A 22961-nucleotide genomic window follows, 5' to 3' on the forward strand; every position below is an offset into this window, starting at 1 on the left:
ACAGTTTGTCCTGGTTCAGTCATTTTTATCAATGGTGTATATTAATATGTAGATGACATGCCTATAATATTGACAGATGAAATAAAACTGAAAGGAATACCTAATTATAGATTATAGAATTAGGAGTCAGATTTGACAAGGTAAAGGGATAGCCTGAAGCTACCTAGATAAATTTCATAAAAATAAAATGAAAGTTCTAAGCTCAGATTCCAAATAATAAAAATACAACTTTTGGATGGAGAAGTGACCAGATAGTGGTGAAGATGAATACCTGGTAATAAACTAAATTGATAAGAATCCTTTAACAGTATATTCTTTTAAATTTCATTGATTGTTTCCAGGGAAGGGAGTACTCTGCATCCACCCAACACATGTAGAATAATAATGGGAGTGTGTCCAAAAAAAGTCATCCAAGATGGTTAAGGTTCTAGAACCCTTGCCTTATAAAGATTGTGTGGACAGCAATTCTGAATCTTTGGGATAACCTGGTCCTTTGGGATAACTTACATATTTAATTATATATATATGATATACATGTAGCATCATATATAACATATATTAATTTTTAATAGCCTATATATACACCTAAGTATATATATACAACATAAGTGTTGGGCTATTTGTGAATCTCCCCCCTTCTCCCCATTGAAATCCTCATTTTTGTGGAACTAGTAATGTTTTCCTTGGAAAATAAAAAAAAGCATAATTAAAAGGAAATATGATCAGTGCCTTAAAGTATTTGAAAGGCTACATATGAGAATGGATTGAACTTGATTTTATATGTTGTCCATAAGTAGGATTTAGAAGCATGAAAATTCACTTAATCATCAAATATTTATGAAGTACTTGCTGTATGCTAGATACTGGGCTCATCACTGAGCATTACTTACTCTCAGTTCTAGGAACAAGGGTGTCCGGCTTTGCAGAGTGATGCACACTGATCTCAGGCTCTTTAGGCAAAGAGCTGATGTGCACCTTACAGGAGACTGCCCTGTCACCAGGAAGACAAGGCCCTGGGATAGTCTAATAATTGAGAGCTAGAAGGAGTAATTAGAGGTGTGGACCCAGAAAACTTATGCAAACAAGCTCAGAAGGAGCGGGGACTGCCTGACTCTGGGGAAGTGAAACATTAGCACTGGGGAACTGTCTAGCTTATCTGCATGTCCATGACCCAGAGGAACTGCGGGTGGAAAGGTATGGTGGGCTGACCTCTGTAGGTGGGAGGGGGGAGAGTCAAGAACTAGTGGAACAAGACTGGCCAGGTAGGAGAAGGCCAGCTTGTTAAGGGCTTTAACACCTAGAAGACTTTCTATTTGCTCCCGGTCATCAAAGAGAACCACTAAAGCTTGTGGAGTTGGGGAGAGGGGTAGGATAGCGGGGTTTGGGCACCTGCACAGAGGGGTTGGCAGAGGTGGGAAGGGCCTTGTCAGGGTCACCATTTAGAAGGCTGAGGCTTTAGGTGGGACAGGAGAGAACGAGAGCCTGGACTTGTTTGGTCGTGTAAAGGAGGCATCCTGAGTCTCCCAGTGGAGTGAATAAAAGTGGGCATTGAAGGGTGGCCTTGAGACGGCAAGGCTGGAAAGTCCGCTGGCAGAGAGATGAGGGCAAGTTGTGTTTGCCTGCTGCCCACAGGGCTGCAGCATTTGGCGGTATTGGTTAGGTGCTCCCCCTTCCCGCTTCTCGCCACTGCTCCCACTTAGTTCACTTCTCTGTAAGGGCCTTCTGCGGCTTCTTTGTGGGAGCTTTGTGGGTGTGGGTCCCACAGGTGATGTGTCCTCCCTGGCTCTGTCTAGACCCTTTCTCTTTTTATTCCCCCTCCTCTCTGGTCAGCTCATCATCTCTTGGCAAACCAGACAGGATTGTCTATTGGACAGAGAACCAGCCTGAGCCAAAGGAACACTTGACGGGATTCTGATCGTGCTGCGCCCTGTTGCTTTGGAGAGTCCAGGAAGGTCATTTGGCCTGGGCAGGTGCTTGCCAAACGGTGCCCTCCTGCCTGGTTGGAGAGCCTCCTTCTGCAGAAGTTCCCTGTCTTAAGGAGGTCATAGGTGCAGCCTTTACTCCCAGTCCTATAGGGATTATTGTGGGATCTTTATATTCCGCTCTGGTCTTTCTTTTGGTGTATGGCCTGCTTGGAGCTGCCAAGTGGCCCAGTGGGTGGAGCACCAGGCTTGAAATCAGGAGGACCTGAGTTGAAAGCCGGCCTCAGACACTTCCCAGCTATGTGACTTTGTGTGAGCCTCTCGACCCTCAGTTTGGTCATCTGTAAAGTGATGTGGGGAAGGAAGTGATGAACCACAAAGGATCTTTACCAAGGAAACTCCATAAAGCATTGGGCACAACTGAAAATGACTAAAAAATAACAAATAAAAATAAGAGATTATGATAGGCACACTGTCTTCCTAGTGCCTCTTCTTATTTTTTTCCCCTTCCCCTTAGGTTGGGTTAGTTTTTTGTGTTTTTTTTTTCATTTTTTTTTTTTTTTTTTTTTAATTTGTAAAAGATAGCAAAAAATCATCCCCATCCCTAGACCTTGGTTGATCCAGGTGACCAAGAGTCAATCTATGTTTCTCTTAGTATAGCTTCCTTGGCCTCTAGCCATATTGACTTGACTTCTGGAAATCTAACCCTATAAAAATGCCCACCCAAGGGTCATTGGAAGTATTTAGGAAGACTGTAGATAATGGTGTAGGGGCTTTTAAAGATCCCAGTGAAAATCTATTTTTAAAAATGAAAGGGATATCATCAGTAACTTGAAAGAAAATAGTTTACTAATGAGGTCTATAGTCAGATTGAAGATGGTTTAGAAGAAAATTATAGGAAAAGAAGTAAAAATGTAAGCATGGAGTAAACAGCTGTTTATCAATAGTGAGAGTTGATATATAAGATGATTGTATGGTATAGGAGATATATTTAAATCTGAATTTAAAATTATGATTTCTAAATGTAAAGGCCTAAGTGTATATAATAAATACTCCTTTGATTTTCTATCATACCCAGACTTCTATAACAAAAAAGTTTCATGATATATTATAATTTCTCAATTATATTCCCTGAAAGCCACCCCATTATATATGGTAACCCCAAGATCAAGTGCCTTATTTCTGCATCAGGTAGCTTACTTTGTCTTGTAAATGACTTTTCCAAATGCATCATCAAACACCATTGAACTAAATTTGATTCAGTTCTGTATCTAATTTTTAACATTCTTCTACTGGCCTTTCTCCCTTTAACAAGTATGAGGGGCACATTACTTTCTTAATTTTATGTTTTATATATGAGAATTTGTTTTGTTTTAAGATAGAAGCTCCATGAAGAACTAGCAACACTTATTTGCTATACTATTCTTGCAATTTGATAGCTTTTAATTTCAGTTGTACGGCCACTTATTTTGCTCACTCACTTTCCACTTAAAAAAAAAAACAAAAAAACAAAAAAAACCATGGGGTTCTACTTTGTATCCTCCATATGATTTGTCCTGTGTTGTATATTTTGTCAGCCATTTTATAAACATTTGTTGAATAAATGAATTAATAATTTGAGAAATGTTGTTTATTTTCAAATGTATCTAGTAACTATGACAACACAGTTGTGCTTAGTAGGGGTCCTTGGAAGACCTGCCATAATGAAAAGATAAAAGTGACTTTTAATTGGCATATTACTTGTTGGTATATAAATGGGTACTTCTAAAGCACTTGAAGGTGCTTGAAAACAGTTTGTTTTCTTAAATACTGTAAACATTCCTCCTTGAAATCTTGTTTACACTATTAATTTGCTTAGCAAACTGCTTCTTTATCTTAGGATACAATGTAAACTTTCAGGTAGACTAGTTTATTCAAATGAATGGGGGGGGTCTCCATTTAGGGGATTTTATAGGTATAGAGAAATAGGTGGAATAATTGGGAGAAGTCTGAAAATTCAATTATACTTTGTTTTTTGTTTTGTTTTGTTTTGTTTTTTACTGTGCCAAAGTCTCAGTTAATTCTGAGAAACAACATGTACTCCATACTGCACATAAAATGTTTATTTAAAGAACTAAAAATAAATTAAGATTGATAGGTTTTTCCCCTAATTTTTCCCAGTTTATAATTTAACTCCCCCCCCCTTTGTTATTAACAGTACAGAGCCATTTATGCGGTAATTTCATTTTAAAAATATTTTTAGAACCTTATTTTTTTGTTACCTCTTTGATTTCATACAAATATGTTTGTTGAGTCGTGATATTTCATTTTGATACTATATACAGATGCTTATTTATCTTGGTGGGGGATTGAGAGAATGACAAATTAGAAAATGAGCTTTATCGTGGAAAGATAACACCATGCCAACTCTTTGTTTCTCTGTGACTGTTGGCATGAATTTTTAAAACAAAGTAATTTAAAATTAAGTTCAAAATTGGTTAAAATATCACCCTAAATTAATTTTAATAATTTAAATAAGTTTAATAAACATACCCCAATATGTTCATCATTGCTTTTGTTCTGTTGTGAATTCCTTGTTTGAGGCCTATTTTCAACCAGTTACATTGTCATTCACCAGTAGACTTATATATAAATTGTACAGCCTTTATTTTCATATTGGTATGAGTAATGTACTATGAGGTTTCTTTATCGGAAAGAAAATCTTTAAATAAAAGTAAGTTGTGTTTTTTTTTTTTTAAATTCCTGATACAGAAAACAGAAAAGCCATGTACAGTTTCTAATTGCCTTTTAGAGACTGAGTTCCCTCATTACCTGTGATTTAAGCTAAAAATGAGGTAATTATAGATAACATCAGTGTTTATCTAGTTGCTTCTGGCACCTGCAGTCAGTCCTAATGTTGAAGATTTCCTCATATCTAGAGCCATGCTTTAACCATCAGATGCTGACATGCCTAATTCATATATCTCTTATATTTCCAGTTATTTTTCATCTGGTAAACTTTCAATTTTAGCATTCACTTTCCAAAAGTATTACCATTTTAGAAAGTATAAATGCTATATTCTTTTCTAAAAATTAATAGGTCATTTCATAAAAGTTTTATATGCCTAATAAACTAATCATTTTTTCTATTCATAAATTTCTAAAACTAATATTAATTTTAAATAATTCTTTCTCTTTTCCCCCTTATACTCAGTAACAGCAATAATACTATCAGTCATTTCTTATACCTTTTTCTTACATTAACTTTTTTTTTAAACTGCAGAAATCCCCTGCATGAATTCAGGTTCCTTAAGCATACGGTATCCATATGATACTCATTCCTCATTTGATATTCCAAAAGTTTTCCCCCAACTTATTTCAAAGCTAACCCCAGTTAAAACTTACCTCCATAAATTTACATCTAATCTACACACATTTCTCAGAATCATTGAATTCAATTTGGAAAGTACCTCAGAGACTCTTGTCCAAACTAGATGATAACAAAAATCCATCCTACACCATACAAGTAGTCATCTAGCTTTTGCTTAGAGCTTCCAATATTTGAGGATGTTAGTGATGAGGTGCAAATGATGAGGGGCGAGAATTGGGGTGGGAGATCCCCTCTGGGTGAAAGAACTTTCAAACCCGAAATCTGTGTGGCAAAAAGGGGTTTTTATTGTTCACTAAGAAGGAAGCTTTCTTAGCCAGCAAAACTCCTGATTAGGAATTTGGTAGAGATGGATTTAAAAAAATCCTGATTATATGGGATAAATCTTGGTCTGGGGCTAGGAGCTGTGTGGGCTACTCTATGGGGGACCATCAGACAGATCTCCAATTGAATAAAATTGCTTAGCTGGGAGTTTGCAAGCTTTTCCCAGGGTCTGGGAGCCCCCCAAAAGATCTCAGTTTGTCATTAGCACTAAACTGTTTTCAGCCGTTATGTTACATGTGGCTGCAACCATAGAATACCATGTTCATAAAGGATCACAGCTAACCATCTTCCAAGAGTTAATGGAAAAATCAGTTTATATAGTCATTGTTTTCTAAGAAGGGGGAGCAAGAAAGAGGCTGGCTATGTTTAAAACTGAGAAATAAAAGATGAGGAACTTAAGATCTACATTGATAATTCCAAAAAAGCCAGAGAAAGTCCTCCCATCTTTTGGACAGTCTACAGAAGATTTGTGGCAAAATGTGAACGTGAGCTGTACAAAATGAGAATGTCTGGTGACACTGTATTTCTGAATTATAATTATGCTCATGGTATCATGCAACTCTTAAAGCATAGGCTGCTTCCTCTTTGGATGCTCCTTCTTTATCTATCCATATCTAACCAGTTGTTAAGTCTTGTGAATTCTATTTTTATCTTCTCTTCCGTCATCTGACCCCATCTCTCCCACATGCGTGATCACTACCATCCATAGAGTATTATAATAGTCTCCTAGCACCTGGATTGTAGCATCATCTTTTTAATCCATCATCCATATGGCTACTAAATCATCTTTCTAGAATAAGTTGATCATATCACACTACTGTTCAAGAAGTTTCAGCAGCTCCCTGTTTCTTAGATAAAACAAAATTTCCTACATTTGTAATTTAAAGCCTTTTATAATCTGGTTATCATCTCTTTTTCCAGGCTTATCTTATATTATTTCCTTCAATTCTGTATTCAGAAAACAAAAGACCTTCCATTAATTGATTCACTCAGGGTCATGCAGATTTCAAATGGATGAAGCCAAATTCAAAGTCAGTTCATCTTGATACTTCTTGTTTACCTATCTTTATTTTCCCACTAGAATGTAAACTGCTTGAAAATAGGGACAGTTTTTCATTTTGTCTTTGATTCCTAAGAACTAGCAGAGTATGTATAGTGATTATATAATAATATATTATAATATTATTATATAATGAATTGAGGGTTGTGAGGGGCTGACAGATGGACAGTTCATGTGCTTGCTTGATCAGAGACCTTAACCTGAAAGGCCGCATGATGAATAGGAAGGTATGCTGGATATTTAACCCTACGGATATTCAAATATTGATTGCACCACTTTTACTTGTGTGACTTGGGAAATATCTCTTCTCTTATTCTGTTACCAGAGTATTGGATCCATCTATCCTGTGAGCTACAAAAATAAGGAACGAATCTGATACCTATACTTATGGTATAATGTGAAAAAGAGTAAGAAGGTGTGGGTAGGTTGTGATCAGAATTATGATAGAGATCACCTCCATCAGAAATATTAAGTAAGTGCTCTCTTTAGAGGCCTGTCCCCTCTCCAGGAACCCAGCAGTTAGAGGTCAGTGTGAATTTGGGATCTTCTGAATAAATGTGGTTGAAATTGCTCTCAGTGAATGGTGGCACTACATCAGATATAGATATAGATCTGTCTATCTATCTATCTATCTATCTATCTATCTATCTATCTAGATATATATAGAGAGAGATCTCTCTATATATATCTAGATAGATAGATAGATCTATCTATATCTATTTATGTATATCTATCTATCTATCTATCTATCTATCTATCTATCTATCTAGATATATATATATATATATATATATATATATATATATATATATATACATACAGAGGGGGTGGGGGAAAGAATGTAATAATTCCTTTCAGAGGATATTTGTAAGAATCATAAAACACTTAGAGATAGTTCCAAGAGTAAACTGTATTGGTCCAGTAGAGTGGATTACATTTATGGGAAGCAAGAACTATTTGTTGAGAAGGTTGTACCTTTGGACAGTCAGTCTGCTGAAGCCACAGCCATTGTCCAGATCTCCCAGTTCAGGGCCGTCACACAGCCTGACTGTAAGGCTAGGCAGAGAGAAGATTAGAGAAAAAAAGCACTGACTCAACAGGAATTGGATGAACAGTGTCATAGACTTTAACTTCCCTGCCCCTCAATTTAGATGCTTCTTCTGTTGGGTGATGGAATCCAAGGTCTTTTCCATGTCCTGAAGTCAAGATACCATGACCTCAAACATGTATTTGTGTGTATGACATGGTTGTAGTAGATGGCTTACCTAATATCCACTTCAAAGGAAAACATTTTGTGGAGTTTTTTCATGTTGATATTAATTACCTCCTTTAGGTTTTTCCTTAGCTAAAATAATTTAGGGCCATAAAATAATGAATTTTTGAATTTTTATGTAATTTTTGCTTCATATGCCAGCTACTGTTCTTCTATATTGTTAACTATAACCAAAGCAGAAGTTTTTATTTGAAATGAAAAAGGACCATCCTTTCCACAGATAAGAATCATGTGATGTGATGTTTGCTTGATCTTGAGACAATTTCTTAATTCTCACACTACAGTAAATCTTGCAAACGAGTTGTGTCTGAATTAATTTCTGAGTACCTTGGTTACTATGAATAATATTGGATTTGAGAAGAGATAGTAGGTGTCAGCCCTCCCACTTTCACTTAACCCCCTGTACTTTACACTACTTTACACTTTTACTTTAGTATCTCAAGGAAGAAAGGGACATCAGAACCTCCTCCAAATATTCTGACATTTGAATTTCTTTGGCTAGCACTGAGCTCTCCCTTTCCCCATTATTTTTTCATTGAACTCCTTGATATAGGTCTAACAATAGAATTTCTGGGTCAAAGGAGACTGACATTTTAGTTTTAACAGCTTAAACAATGACTATTTCCTCATGACTATTTCCACCTTTTCTTATTTGACCTTATTTGAAACATTCATATCCTTCATATAACTTAACAGTTCTTTTGAGAACTTTATCCATATCCATTAATACTGGATTCTGATTTTATGTATTTCAATAACTAATTTCTACTCTTAGAAATCAGATCCTTAAATATTTGATTTAAAGATATTTTCCCCAGTTGACTGCTTCTTTTTAAATCCTGGTCTATCTTAATTTTTTTTTAATGCAAAACCTTTTCAATTTTATGTATTTTTAATTTTTGTTAAGCATTCAACCCTTAGCTATAGCTATGAAAGGTACTTCATCTAATTCTATTTTATTATTTTTTTCATCATGTGATCTCTGTGTTCAGTAGGATGCAGCTAGGCGATAAAATGGATAGTCTTGGTTTTGGAATCAGGAAGACCTGACTTCAAAATTGGTGTCAGATACTTACTAATATGAACCTAAGTAAGTCCTTACTTGCTTCCTGCCTCAGTTTCCTTATCTGCAAAATAGAGATAACATTAGTACCTACTTCAAATAATTGTGAGGATTAAATGCGATAATAACTGTAAAGAACTTAGCACAGTATCTGACACATAGTAAATAATATGTAAATATTAAGTATTAATATTGCTTAACTTTTTAGGAGTGTAATGAGAGAAATCACAGTCTCTTCTACCTCAATTTTGTCCACATAATGCAATATACAAATAAAATATGCTTTGAAAACTATAAAAAGCTAACCCCGTTGGTTATTATGGGTTAGCCTTTACCACACACACACACACACACACACACACACACACACACACACACACACACACACACACACACACACACACACACACACAAACCTGAAGCCATAGAGACTATGGTGGAAGTGTATATACTTGAGCTGTCCCTCCAGAGAAAATTCATAAACCTCAGAAGGGAAATTTTCTTTCATTATAATTCATTTTCTTTTTAAATCTAAATATTTTGTTTTATGCATTTAGAAACATTATTCTGAGAAAGGATCTGTGGGTTTCACCAGACTGGGCCAAGAGAAGGGAAGAACTTCTGGCCTGGCCTGGTACACGAGACTTCTGGGTAAAAGGTTTCTCTGGTAGAACCTTATTTGTGGGATGGGTAGGAGAGAAGTTTTTCCTGCCCTTTGTGTTCCTGAACCTGCCTCATTAAAAACTGACTTTTAAAATTGGATTGGAAAATCCTACTTAGTTTTTTTTTAAAAGACCTTTCAAAGCTTATGAGTATGCTTATATTTTTGTAATTATGAAATGATAAAAAGAGGCTAAGTTTATTTGGAATAGAGCCATAGACTCCAAGTCAATGACATTTGTATTTGCCCTTATCAAGAATAAAAAGACACTTGCCATTTTTTTCCTGAAGAAAAAGTCGTGTCCTTTAATCGATCATTAAGACTTTACATTAGGATCATACTTTAAAAGTATCTTTTCAATGTGACCTGTTTAGAACTTGTAAGACATTTTATAAAGTTTGACTCCATGAGCCATCAATAGGCAGATTTGAGGCTGGAAATTTAGTCAGTGGAAAACCCAGGAAATATAGGTCTAATTCCTTTATTCAAACTCAGTAAATGGTTTGGGACAATTAATTTCCAATTGTTTCCCAGTAGAGCAGATTTACTTGTATATTAATGAGGCACAGGTGTTAGGCCCCTGGTGCCTGCATGCCTGGGAGGCATATTTCGGTTGTTTATCTACTCAGCCATAGGTACTGCAAGGTACTCGAGCTTGCCTTTAACAGTTTATACAGTGAGGCTTTTTAATTTTTTGATGTTTTTTTAAATTTGCTAGCACCTGTTAAAATTTTAAAACTGATCATGTAGAAAGAAGTAGAAGAGATTTCAATAGTAAAGAGCACTAAAAGTTAAAGAAAGTAGTCTTCTATTCTGGTTAACTGCCCATCCTGACATTAAGGAAAAGAAAGGTTCATTTAAGCTGATATGTCATGTGAAAAACCCATACAGGCAACGGCTCTACTTTTTGTTGAACATTTCTGGAGCGGATATATCTTTGTCTATGGCTAAAACAGTAATATGTTTATATTAATATTCATTTTTCTTGTTTATTCACTGAACTGCAGTACCAACATTTTAGAGGAAATGGAATAGCCTCCATAGACATTATGAATTTCAGTAGCTGGCATAATTATAGCGATCTACATATTCATTAAATCCGGGAAAGAAATGTGTCCAAAAAGACAGCCATGCGTTCAGAAACCCCACACAACTAAATACATGCCTTTTTTAAAGTTTGCTGCTTTCTCCTGGTCAAAAAGGACTTGGTTTTCTCTGAACCAGCACCCCCTTTCAAAGCTGTGAAGGTTTTAAAATTTTATTCCCCTGCCCTCTTTTCTTTCATGTAGTAAAGAATGGGAAGAACTATTTGTAAACAACAATTACTTGGCAACTATACGGCTGAAGGGGATTAATGGGCAGCTGAGAAGCAGCAGGTTCCGCAGTGTTTGCTGGAAGGTAAGAAGAAAATATTTATTTACAGTTTGTGGTTGCAGTATATCAACACATTACCTGATGCACCGGAGAGATTACTGATGCAAAGAATCACCGAATTTTCCAAGAGACTTCCTCCCCCAATTTTTGCCATCCATTTTGTCTTTCATAGGACATTTGCTAATAAGCTTGAGACACCTTAGTCTTCAGTAGCTGGCAGTGGGAAAGACCCTTTCAAAATGAACATCTTTACCTGGCTTAGCATTGCCTTTGATAGTAAAAAATAGACATTGTCTGTCCCCCCCTTTTTTTTTTAGCAGAAAAATTCATTTCCAAATTGTGTATAAATTTAACAGGAAAACCAGTTTCTAAATTGTGTATAAATCTTTGAGCCATATGAGTATGTAGACACACACCTCTGTTTAAAAAGAAAGGCATTCGATTAATCTCAAACTTACTATCAGAGCAAGGGCCTTCTTTATTTTATTTTATTTTATTTTTTTATCTAATGTTGGATTTCCCTTATAAATAATAACTGGGAAAGACTTCCACTTTGAATGACCAGAAACCCAAAGAAAGGAATTTATGCCAGTTTCCTTCAGAGGGAAAAGACCATTGGTTACCATTTTTACAGTAATAATCTGTAAGCTTTTTTTGTCCTTGCTTTTAAAATACTGCTCTTTTTTTCTCTTCTTTCAGAGGAAGCTGGTGATTTTTAACTCTAGTTTTAAAGCTTTTTACTGTATAGATTAAACATATCAAGTTAGGTGGAAGTAAAGACTGGGTGAATCACAAAATACATTATCCAATTTAAGTTTAATAATTTATAATTAATAATTAAAATACATTTTTCTTCTATTTGAGGGAAGAGTAAAGAGAATTGCTACCACAGTATTTGAGCCCATTTGGGCTTATCCCTGTTTCCTATTGTTTAACTTTGAATAAAATCTCTCACTTGCTAAAAATAAAAATTAAAGGGCCAGATTTATCTTAATATTAGGTTGAAATAAATTAAATCAGATTTGTTTTTGTTGGAATACTTGTTATTTTCCATAATTGATTGCTGGTTATAAATTACATTTTTTGTTTAAAAAAAGGGAAAGACATGGTTTTTCACAATTAGCTGCTCTTTCTCTTTATCGGTTGCATATATGTTTCAAGAGAAGAAAAATCATAATCAACACTTTGTTGCTTCTTTCTTCTTTTTCAATAAAGACATAATGTGGTTGAACCTCAATATTGTTTTCTTGTAGTTTGGACAAATCTGATTCATTATATATTTTTTTCTTAATATGTGTCCTAAGAAAATGGCCCCATTTAACGATTCTCCTTTTTAAATTTCATAATCTTCACTTATGTTATTTCAGTTTTTCATTTGTTATATTAATGCTTTTAAATATAGATTAGTTGTTGTTTTAAATAAATAATTTATTTACTGTAAGTATTTTATTGGCTTTGGTGGTTTTTTAAACATCATTTCATGTTCTTTTTCTTCTTATGAATAATAACTTCATTTCTTCTTCAGCTTTTTCTGAATGTTCTTCCTCAAGATAAAAGTAAGTGGACCAGCCAAACTAAGGAACTGAGAGCCTGGTACAATAACATCAAAGAAAGAGTAAGTAATAGTTTAACAAATGGGCCTCCAAGAAGTACCAGGCTCTAGTTTTGATTTCTATTTTATTTACCTCCCTCAGCATATTACCAACCCTCGGAAGGCTGCGGGACAGCAAGATTTGATGATCAATAATCCTCTCTCCCAGGATGAAGGGGTAAAAAATTGTCTTTTAGTCATTATTTTTCATAGGCAACTTTGACAATTTAATGAGTATGTTTAAAATGGAAACTATTAATACTGGTTTTCAGTTTGAAGTCTTGTATTTCCATTCCAGTTGTCCCTAAGTCCCACCCATGACATAGATCTAAAGTTATCCTAAGGTATCTCACCTGGTAATCAGTCACCTACAATATTCTGATTGGTAGAGGGGAGGAAGAAACCCTGGTGTGCTAGAGAAGGCCCAGGGAGCAAAGGGGGTCTAGTGAAGGACTTCCCCCCTGGCCTTTTGTGCCCTCTTCCTGTGCAACCTCTGACCTTGTCTGGGAGCATGGATTCAGCAGGGGTCCCCTACACCCTGCTGGTATCCAGGCATCAGTGCCAGCGTGGCTAGGAACTTAGAGGAGGCAGAGTGGGGGAGGGAGGGGTAGTGCATCTTTATTTTCACTCTAACTGAAATTTGCATATCCTTCAGTTATCAATTTTTTGAACGTTATTCTGAAATGGAGCTTCACCAGCTCTGTGACAGAAAAAAAAAATGAAAACATGCTTGCTTGCTCTAAACAATTTTCTGGAAGGTAGCTTTAGCTTAGATAGCCTAAGAGTTCGGTAGATATTTCCGTCTTTTGTTGCGATGTAATGTTCTTTTAAAATGAATTGCATTGGCCCAGCTCTGATTGACCCATAATACCTCCTCTCCATTCTTGCTTCTGAATCAGGAGATTATAGAACTGTTCTCAAACCAGGGGTGTTCCTGAGTGAACAGCTATGAGGAGTTTAAGAGAATAATCCAGAGGAAGTTTTTTCCCATTTTTTTTTTTAAATTCACATTTTGATTTTGATCACATTTTGAATAGAAAGATATTTGTTCCATCTTGTGGAATCTTACCTATAGTTATTATGCCCTCAAATATCAAGTTAGATTTGATCCTGAAGTGTTCTCTTGTGAGACTCATCTACTCCCTTCATTTGCTTCTTAGCCGTCATCGCCTTCATAGCTTCTTTAGCAATGATTAATCCTGGCTGGACTTTTTAGACTTCTTTTTGGACTAATCTGCTACTTACCAAGTTACTAAAGAACCTTGTTTTCACTACAAGAATTAGAATATAAAATTAATGGAACTTTGCCAAAGTCTTTATGAAAATTAGCAAACAGTTGCTAATTTATTCAGTGTGTATTTCATATTATATGATATTCCAAACCTTAGTTATTTCTTCATTATTTTGTTAGGAGATCAATAAACATTTATTAAGCACTTTCTGTGTGCCAGATATTATGCTAAACACCATCTATCAGAATCAGAATTTTCACTAAGAAGCCATTAAATTACTAAGTGAAGCTTTCAATGAGAAAGTATCACATTGAGATTGTTAGACGGAAAAGGATCCAAAAACAAAAGCTCTTCATGAAGAATGCCAATCCTTCCTCTTTGAGACTGTCTTCATGCTCTTGTCAGGCTTCTACTCAAGTTTCTTTCTATCCCAAATATTGTACCTTACTTCAGGGAGTTGATCCCCAGCTTCGAGAATTCTAATTGACTATGACGATACTAAAGGTAGAGAATAAAGGTTTTCCCCTAGAATTGCCGAAGAGGACATCGGAATGAAAATGGACCCTTTCTTCACAGTATATCACAATTTGATCATGTTTTCAGGATACGATCCCTTTTCTAATATTTCTCAAAACTGGGACAGCTTCTTCAGTGGGCAGGCAGGGGGAACCATTGGCATAATTGAGACTTATAAGCAAGCGGATAGCCAGAAGGCACCCAGCTTGTTAGACTGGAGCTTCAGACAGAGCCAAGAAACCTTCTTAACCAGTTGATAAAAGTCTATAAATCCTCAGCCACTATTTCATATAGATTAAGTAAATGATCTTTTTATGCATTTCACTCCTATGTAATGGTGATAGACCATGCTTTGTGAAGACTATACGCTAATGTCAAAAAGAAAGAAATTGTGTTAGAATAAGCATGCGCTTAAAAGACTGAAGTAGACTTAAGAAATTTATGATCAGTCACATGTCCTCCATTTTCAAAGTTAAAAGGCTTAATAGAAAAGATGATGTCATTAATTTAACATTTATAAAAGTTATTTGAAATTATTTTTTGCAGAGCATACCAAATGAATACTATTATTTCAAGTGGTACATTTTTCTTCATTTCAGAGTCTTTGGAATAAATTTTTCCAGGATAAAGAACTTCGAGCAATGATTGAACAAGATGTCAAAAGAACGTATGTATAAGAACCACTCAAAAAAGTAATTTTAAAGATTCACATTTATGTTATTTCTAACTCTATAGTTCTTATTGTTTGCCCTATAAGTTTTACATAATTAAAAAAAACCAGTATAAAGAGAAATTCATGGAGGATTGGAAATGTATTAAATTGAATCAGTACCTTACTCTTGTTACTAATATTAATTCTGTAGTAAAGAATTGGTGTGGTTCATTAAAAATAGAGACTTTTTAAAATGTGAGACAAAGGGTCTTTTACGACAGCTTTCTTCTGACTAAACTGTTGCATTTATGATAATTATAAAACACATTAACGTTTAGAAAGTTATAGAAATTTATTGGAAGGGCTAAGCATTCTCTTTTTACATTAATGTTATATATAATCTGTTATGCTGTTGTTGGGCTTGTTGGATTCCTATCAACACCTCTAACAGATGCTGTACTCTGCGAACCAAGTCTCCATACCTCCAAAATCTATAAAGGGGCCAAACTGCATCCTAACACATCTAAATTTCTGCTTATCCAATCCCTTATAAGCCTCCTTGGCCTCTTGCAGTTAGACACAGATCTTTGCAATTCTGGCTATTTTCTAAGTATCTGTCTTTTTAGGAATAGATCTCTGGGATTCTGTACAACTACCTACAACATAATGCTAGTACAACAATATGTTAAAATAAGAAGTAATAAAAGATACCAGCAGTAGGTCTAGAGTCACAGAGTATCTGTGGCCTGTCAAAAAAGAAAGAAATAACGAGTTTAAATTTCCTTAGTACTTTACAAATAGCATTTCCTCTGATTGAGAGTATGCCCTTTTAAGGGGAGAAGAGCAGAGATGATTATTCCTCTTTATCGCTCAGGATAAAATGGCTTGCCCCTGTTCAGACTGCTCAGAAATAGCAGAACCGGGCTCAAGCAAGTCTTCTCCCACGCCCTCTCCTGGAGTTCTCTCTCTAAAACTGCTGAGATGGACGGCTGATGTTGGAGGAGAAGCATGGACTCCATTCTTTTCTCCTCCAAATGTTCTTTCCCTTGGTTTGCTGCCACTCTTTCCCTGGCATCAGTCTTCCTTCAGTCATTTCCCAGCACGTGTTCTGCTCTCCCCTCCCTTCCCAGCAGAGGCTTTGTCCCCCCCAGTTCAAAGGAAACCCCCCTCCCCCCTCCCCCCCGCAACACCGCCTCCTATGAGCGCTGCCCTCCCACTCCCCACGGCCCGGCAGCTGTCTCGTGGTTACCTCCATGGAGTTTGTTTCTCCTTCATTTCCTCTGGCTTGTTGTGCATGTGTCCATGCCATCGCCTTCTTTCTTCACACTTTTATCCCGGCCCCAAGCACACTAATGCCAGATACACACTCCGGGTTCTTCTAGGTTCTGCAGTTTCTGGACTGTGGCCAAGCCCCAGGTGCCCGAAGATTCTGAGCCTCCGTCAGTTGGGGTTTTCTAAGTAAGAGAGGGCTCTTGCTTGTCTCAGCTCGCTGAGCCCTCACTTTGTGGAGCCCCTCCTCAATGTCCAGCTCTGGACACACGAGGGAAACAGAGACTAAAGAGACCACACTGACCAACAAGCAGGAGAAGGGACTCTCCCCCCAGGCCCAGCCCTCTCTAAGAGCTCCTCTCTCTTCCTTTTGAAAAGTTTTTTTGTAATTGCTTTTTATTTTTCCAAGTACATGTGAAGACAGTTTTCAACACTCCCCTTTGGGAAACCTTGTGTTCCAAGTTTTTCCTCCCTGCCTGCTCCCTCCCCTAGACAGCAAGCAGCCCATTGTAGTTATACCTGTCCAGTTCTTCAGAACGTTTCCATATTTGCTCACTGGCCTGTAGTTTGTAGGCCCTGAAGTTTCCCTTTTGGAAATAAGGGATTTTCCCTTCGCCCTCCTCCAAGCGCCTCTCCCCTCTTGTAGTGGCTCCTGGGTCACTGTCAGGGTTTCGGCGGCCCGTCCTTCAGAACGCGAGCTCGGCCTCTGCACCTGCCGTCAGAACTCAGTGAGAGCAACTTCAAGTCTGTCTCTCACCACGGGCCTGGGCCTGGATCACCATTCCCCTGTTTCCAGTGGGACACTTTGTGGTCTCTGTGGTAGGATCGTGCCCTGCCCAGTGATCATGATAACGGTGATAATCCCGGTGGCCCTGTTGTTTGTCCTTCCCTTCCCTCCCAGACTCAGCTCGGGATGGCTTTTGCATTCCTGACATGATTGGGACAAGACTGCGCCACAGTTGCATTTTGTTCGCCATTACCCAGCCTTGCGTCTGGTCCTTCTGCACAATCTTCCCAAGATCATACCTGGCAAGTAGCTCAGCCATGAAAGCTCCCAGTTTTTTAGCACAGAATTCATCTGTTCCAGGTGATATGAATTCATCATGAGCAGCTAGGTGTTTTCTTATATTATCAACATGATCTTTCAAAATCCTTCTTCCAGGCACAGATAACAGAAGAAAACAGCTAAGCAATTGTCTGTTTTAATCTGCTGTCTACCCCAAGTGTGATCCTTTAACTTCTCTCATTCTTCTCTTTTCCTGAAGAGAGCTAACATATTCCCTTTCTTTGTTCTTAGATTTCCTTGTCATCCTGGCCCTGTGAACATTATAGATCCCAGCTTCATGTCTATGTCCTTCTTACATCCCACCAGCTGATTTCTGGCTTCGGAACTCATCTTCTAAAATTTCATATTGATTCATGAGCTCCCTGTGTGTCCACATCAGTTTCTTTAGAAAACTTCCTCTTTTTCTCTCCATTGTAATTGTTTCTTTTTCTGTCTTCAGAACTGCATTCTGTGATTCCTGGAAGAAATTTATTCTACAAGATTTCACCTGTTCACACTAAATTCTTTGAATTTTTCTCTCCCAGTATATAGGGCATGAATTATACAGATTTGATTTCCTCTCCTTACACATTATAAACTCTAAATGAGAGCAGTCACTTCATGCTGAGGTTCCCATCATTTCCAATTCAACAACAGGAAGAATCTTGTTGGTAGATTTAAGATGCAGAATAGAATTTCCCTATGTAATTTTCTTTTGAAACTTAGTCAAATTCTGATTTTTATAAGAAATTACACTATTCACCAATAGACAAAAGTGACCTTCAATGTTTAACTTTCTGATTCAGTACATTTAATAATTAACTCTTTAGAAAACTGTTTCCAGTAAGCTAGTCCAACATTTCATACTGTCCCATTAAAAAGTTATATTTCCTAAAATTCATTTTTATTTTTTTAATGATTCCTCAGGGAAAGATTTTACAAGAAATTTCAGAGCAGAATTGATTTTGGTGTGTGTTAATGCAGACAATCTGCCCAGTGTTAAAATGTTAAAGGGAAAAAAAAAACACAAGCTGCCATGTTCGTGTGATCACACCAAAATAGCAGCTTGTATTTATATTTTCACTCTCCTAGAGGTGGACTGCAGGCGCACATGAACGAGGGGGAGAGCGTTGTGTTGTGTTGCGATTTTGTTTAATGCAGACAAAAGTCACGCTTGTGCATGCACAACCAGCCCCTCACATATGCACTCGTTCACAGCCTGGAAAGTGAAAACTACAACACAAGCCGCTCTCTAGGAGTTGTCAGCAACCTGCGTGCATGTGTGTGAGTGAGTGTATTGTGTGTGTGGGGTGTTGTGTGTGTGTCGTGTGTGTGTGTGTGTATTTCTTAAATATTAAAGGGGGAGAAAACAGATTTTTCAGGAATGCAAAAAACAATAATTCTATCAAGTGGCTCATAGCTCTCCCCCATTGACAATATTTAAGGTAAAATTCAATATTTAGCCAACTACTATGATTACAAAAATTTTAAATGTCTATGTTCTCATTTATTACTTTCATTTCATGTTTTTCTTTCCCTACGATATCTCAGCTTTATAAATTTTTTTTTTCCCTGTGTTTCACTAAGTTTCTTACTTTAAAACTTGGAATCCTCTTTATTGCAAAAAATGTTTTCTTAAACTCTAGTTGAGTCAGACTCTGGGTGCATTTTTAAAAAGGGCAGATAGTGGTAGTACTTTGATCAACATGTTGGGTAGCCTTTCCTTCGGCATCTAAGGAGCAGTAGGAGGAAGACATTGTTTGGCAGGAACTTTGTCATCCAGAGCTTCTCAGCAATAGGATTGTTTCCAACCCTCTGACATCCAATCTGTTTTCGCTAAACCAGCTTGTAGCCACTCTTCATGATTGGGTATTCAGATTATTGTCGATAGTTAAAAATAAAGTGTGGTTTGTGCACTAGCATTATGAAATCACTCCCTAAAATCCCCCAAAGGCCCAGGCCTTCTCATCTAGGTTTAATTAAAGTTTAATTCAGTCCTCATCAAAAGTTTCAGCAGGTTCTGAAATAAACAGTAGCACAAAAACATGAAGGTTATGCTAGAGGAGAAACTTCTTAAATAAGAATCACAGAAGCACAAAACTGTGAAGTCCTTATTTCCAATTGTGGCCAAATCTTGAATTCTACATGTCTCACAACTTCAAGCTCAGTGGTATTGATAGGTTTATTGTTAGATAATGATGGAATTTTCAGCATTAGCAAAGATTTTGGAGATCATCTGATTTCACTTTCTTATGTAATAGATGATGGAACTAAATCCCAGAAGAGCCCTACAGCCTTATGAGCTTGCTGGTTAGTCCATCGCTACTGACTCTAGACAGTGGTTTCTCCCTACACTGTGCCATTGTGTTATTGTGTGAGAAAGATCTATAGAAACAGATAACAACGGCTCTATCTGCTTTACAATTTGAGATTTTGATTCTCCCTTTTCTCTGTAAAGTAATTAAAGGAGACAGGTTGACGTACTACTGATTTTTAGTGTTTCATAAATATTTAATCTTGAGCATTTGCATCGACCATTTTCAAAATTTTGATTTTCACATATTTTAATTTTCAGTTTTTTTAAGTAAAAAAACCTCCTTATTTATTGTTCAAGGTTTTCAGTGCTCCCTTGTCCTATTGCACTATTAACAACTCTCACCAAGGACCTTTTTTTTTTTTTTCCTCATGGGATAACTTACTGAACACTAACATCTTCACTGATTCATCTGGGTCAGGTGCTTTGTCTCTTTTAATACTCCTAATTACCTAATTATGTACCATAATGCACTGACAAGGCCTTTGATCATTTCAGTTTTTTATTAACTCCTTTCTTTCTCAGGAAATAGATCCACTTGTCTTATTAAAAGTTATCATATGAGAGGTCTTAAACCCAAACAAACATTGCCATTACTTTTAACTCTGGCTTTTATCATGTAGTTTCCTTATTGTTTTCCTGGCTTCTACTTAGTCAACAAGTGTTTATTAAGCACTTACTGTATACCAGAGGCATCATACATTGAAGATGTATCTGATTCTTCATGATCTTAATGTACCATTGTATGCCAGACCCTCTTGTCCTCCCTTCTCTTCCAAAGTCTGACCATACTCATGTTCATCGTTTCCAAGGAGCTGTCTATCCATCTCATCCTCGGTTGTCCCCTCCTCCTTTGCTTTCGGTTCTTCCCAATATCAGGGTCTTTTCCACTGAGTTCTGTTTCTTCATTTCGTGGCCAAAATATTTCAGCTTCAGCATACGTCCTTCCAATGGGCAGTCTAAATTAATTTCCTTAAGGGTTGACTGATATAATATCCTTGCATTCTAAGGAACTCTCAAGAGTCTTCTTCAGAATCACAGTTCAGAAGCTTTGATTCTGTAGCACTCAGCTTTCACAGCCACACATTACTACTAGGATAAGCCATAACTTTGACTAGATATCCCTTATTCTTAGACTCTCTTCTTTATCCCTCATTAAAAAAACTTTTGTATTTCTTTCTTTTTTTTTTTCCCCCCTTTTCTGAGGCTGAGGGTAAGTGACTTGCCCAGGGTCATACAGGAAGTGTTAAGTGTCTGAGACCAGATTTGAACTCGGGTCCTCCTGAATTTTTTGCCATCAGAGTTATTATCTGCCTATCTGGGTTACTTATATTTTTATCCCAGCCTTAATTCTAACTTTTGATTTGTCCAGTTTAGCATTTCATATGATGTACTCTGAATATAAGTTAAATAAGTGACAATTTGCAGCTTTGTCATACTCCTTTCCCAGTCTTAAACCAATCATTTGGTCCATGTTTGGTTCTAACTGTTCTTCTTGACCTATATATCTAGGTTCCTCAGGAGACAAGAAGATCTGGTCATTTCATCTCTTTGAGGACTTGTCATATTTTTGTGATTCATATAGTTAGAGGCATTACTGTAGTTAGTGAAGCAGAAGGAGATATTTTTCTGGCACTCCCCTGCTTTCTTCTTAATGCATTGAATGCTGGGAATTTGGTTTCTGCCTCTTTGAAACCACTCTGCTCTTCTAATGATTCTTGGTTCACATATTGCTGAAGCCTCAGCAGCAGAATCTTTTTTTTTTTTTTTAATAGTTTTTATTTACCAGATATATGCATATGTAATTTTACAACATTGACAATTGCCAAACCTTTTCTTCTAATTTTTCCCCTCCTTCCCCCACCCAGATGGCAGGTTGACCAATACATGTTAAATATATTAAAGTATAAATTAAATACAACATATGTATACATGTCCAACAGTTGTTTTCAGCAGCAGAATCTAAACATAACTTTGTTGGTGTGTGAAATAAGCATAATGGTCCAATAATTTGAATATTCTTTCACATTGCTTTTCTTTAGCACTGGGACATAAAATGATCTGTTTCTTTGAATTTTCCAAATTTCCTGGCATATTGAGTATAGTATTTTAACATCATCATCTTTTAAGATTTTAAATATCCCAGCTGGAATTTCATTACTTCCACAATACTGTTAGCAATGCTTTCTAAGACTTGCTTGAATTTGTTCTCTAGGATGTCTGGCTCTAGATCAGTAACCACATGATCAAGGTTATTGGTGATCCTAAAATCTTGTATGTTTTGTTTGTATGTAAATTTCCTGTAAATTTTAGCCACTTTTTCATTTCTCCTACTTCTGTTGTGTCTACCATTTTTGCATGCAATGTTCCTTTGGTATCTCTTAATTTTCTTCAAGGAATCTGTCTTTCTCATTTCCCATTCTATTTCTTTGCATTGTTTATTTAAGAAAACCTTAAATCCCTTCCTTTTCTCTGGAATTCTTCATTCACTTGTGTATATCTTTCTCCTTTTCCTTTCCCTTTCCTTCCCTCAGCTGTTTATTAAAGCCTTTAGACAGCCATTTTGCTTTCTTGCTTGTCTTTTTCTTTTGGCTGTTTTTTTGTTGTTGCTGCCTGTAGTGTATACGAAACCTCTGTTCTTCAGGCATTCTATGTCCCAGGTGTAACACTTCAAATGTATTCATATCCTCCACTTCATATTCATAAGTGAGTTTATTTCAATATGATCTGAAAGTTTTCTCTACTTCTTTTGTTTAAATTTTGCAATGACCTGAGCGATAGTTCAGCTCTAGGTTTTGCTTTAACTATGTAAAACCATATTTAAAAAAAACCACAACAACTCAATTGTTTTGGTTACAAAGCATGTAATCAATCAGATTTCAGTATTGACCATCTGGTGTTGTCTACATATAAAACCATCTTTTGGATTTTTGGAAAAGGGTGTTTGTTATAACCGGTGAGTTGTCTTGACAAAATTTGGTTAGTCTCTGTTTTACTTCATTTTGTACTCTAAACTTGCCTGTTATTCCAATTATCTTTTGATTTCCTACTTCCCATCTATTTTGATAACTATGGCATCTTTTGGTATTATTTATACAAGTTGTTAGGTATTCTTAGTGATCAGCTTTGGCCTCTTTGACAACATAGACTGTTATTACTGTGATGTTGCCTTGGATTCAACTAGATATCATTGTCACTTTTGAGACCCAATGCTACTTTTCTCACCTTCTTATTGATTGTGAAGGCTCTTCCATTTCTTTTAAGATTCTTGCTCACAGTAATGTATTTAATGATCACC

At 36.5% G+C, this 22961-nt stretch overlaps 1 protein-coding gene across 1 annotated transcript in view; it reads left to right on the forward strand.

The window, feature by feature from the left end:
- Positions 1-22961, forward strand: part of TBC1D5 (TBC1 domain family member 5) — a 578427-nt gene that overhangs the window by 334222 nt on the left and 221244 nt on the right. The window contains exons 10-13 of the mRNA XM_074269720.1: positions 10960-11068; positions 12570-12659; positions 12739-12813; positions 14983-15050. Of these exons, the coding sequence (XP_074125821.1) occupies positions 10960-11068; positions 12570-12659; positions 12739-12813; positions 14983-15050 (342 nt within the window). The remainder of the gene's footprint in view (positions 1-10959; positions 11069-12569; positions 12660-12738; positions 12814-14982; positions 15051-22961) is intronic.

The sequence above is a fragment of the Sminthopsis crassicaudata genome, chromosome 5 (genome assembly GCF_048593235.1).
Source record: "Sminthopsis crassicaudata isolate SCR6 chromosome 5, ASM4859323v1, whole genome shotgun sequence".
Taxonomy (NCBI): domain Eukaryota; kingdom Metazoa; phylum Chordata; class Mammalia; order Dasyuromorphia; family Dasyuridae; genus Sminthopsis; species Sminthopsis crassicaudata.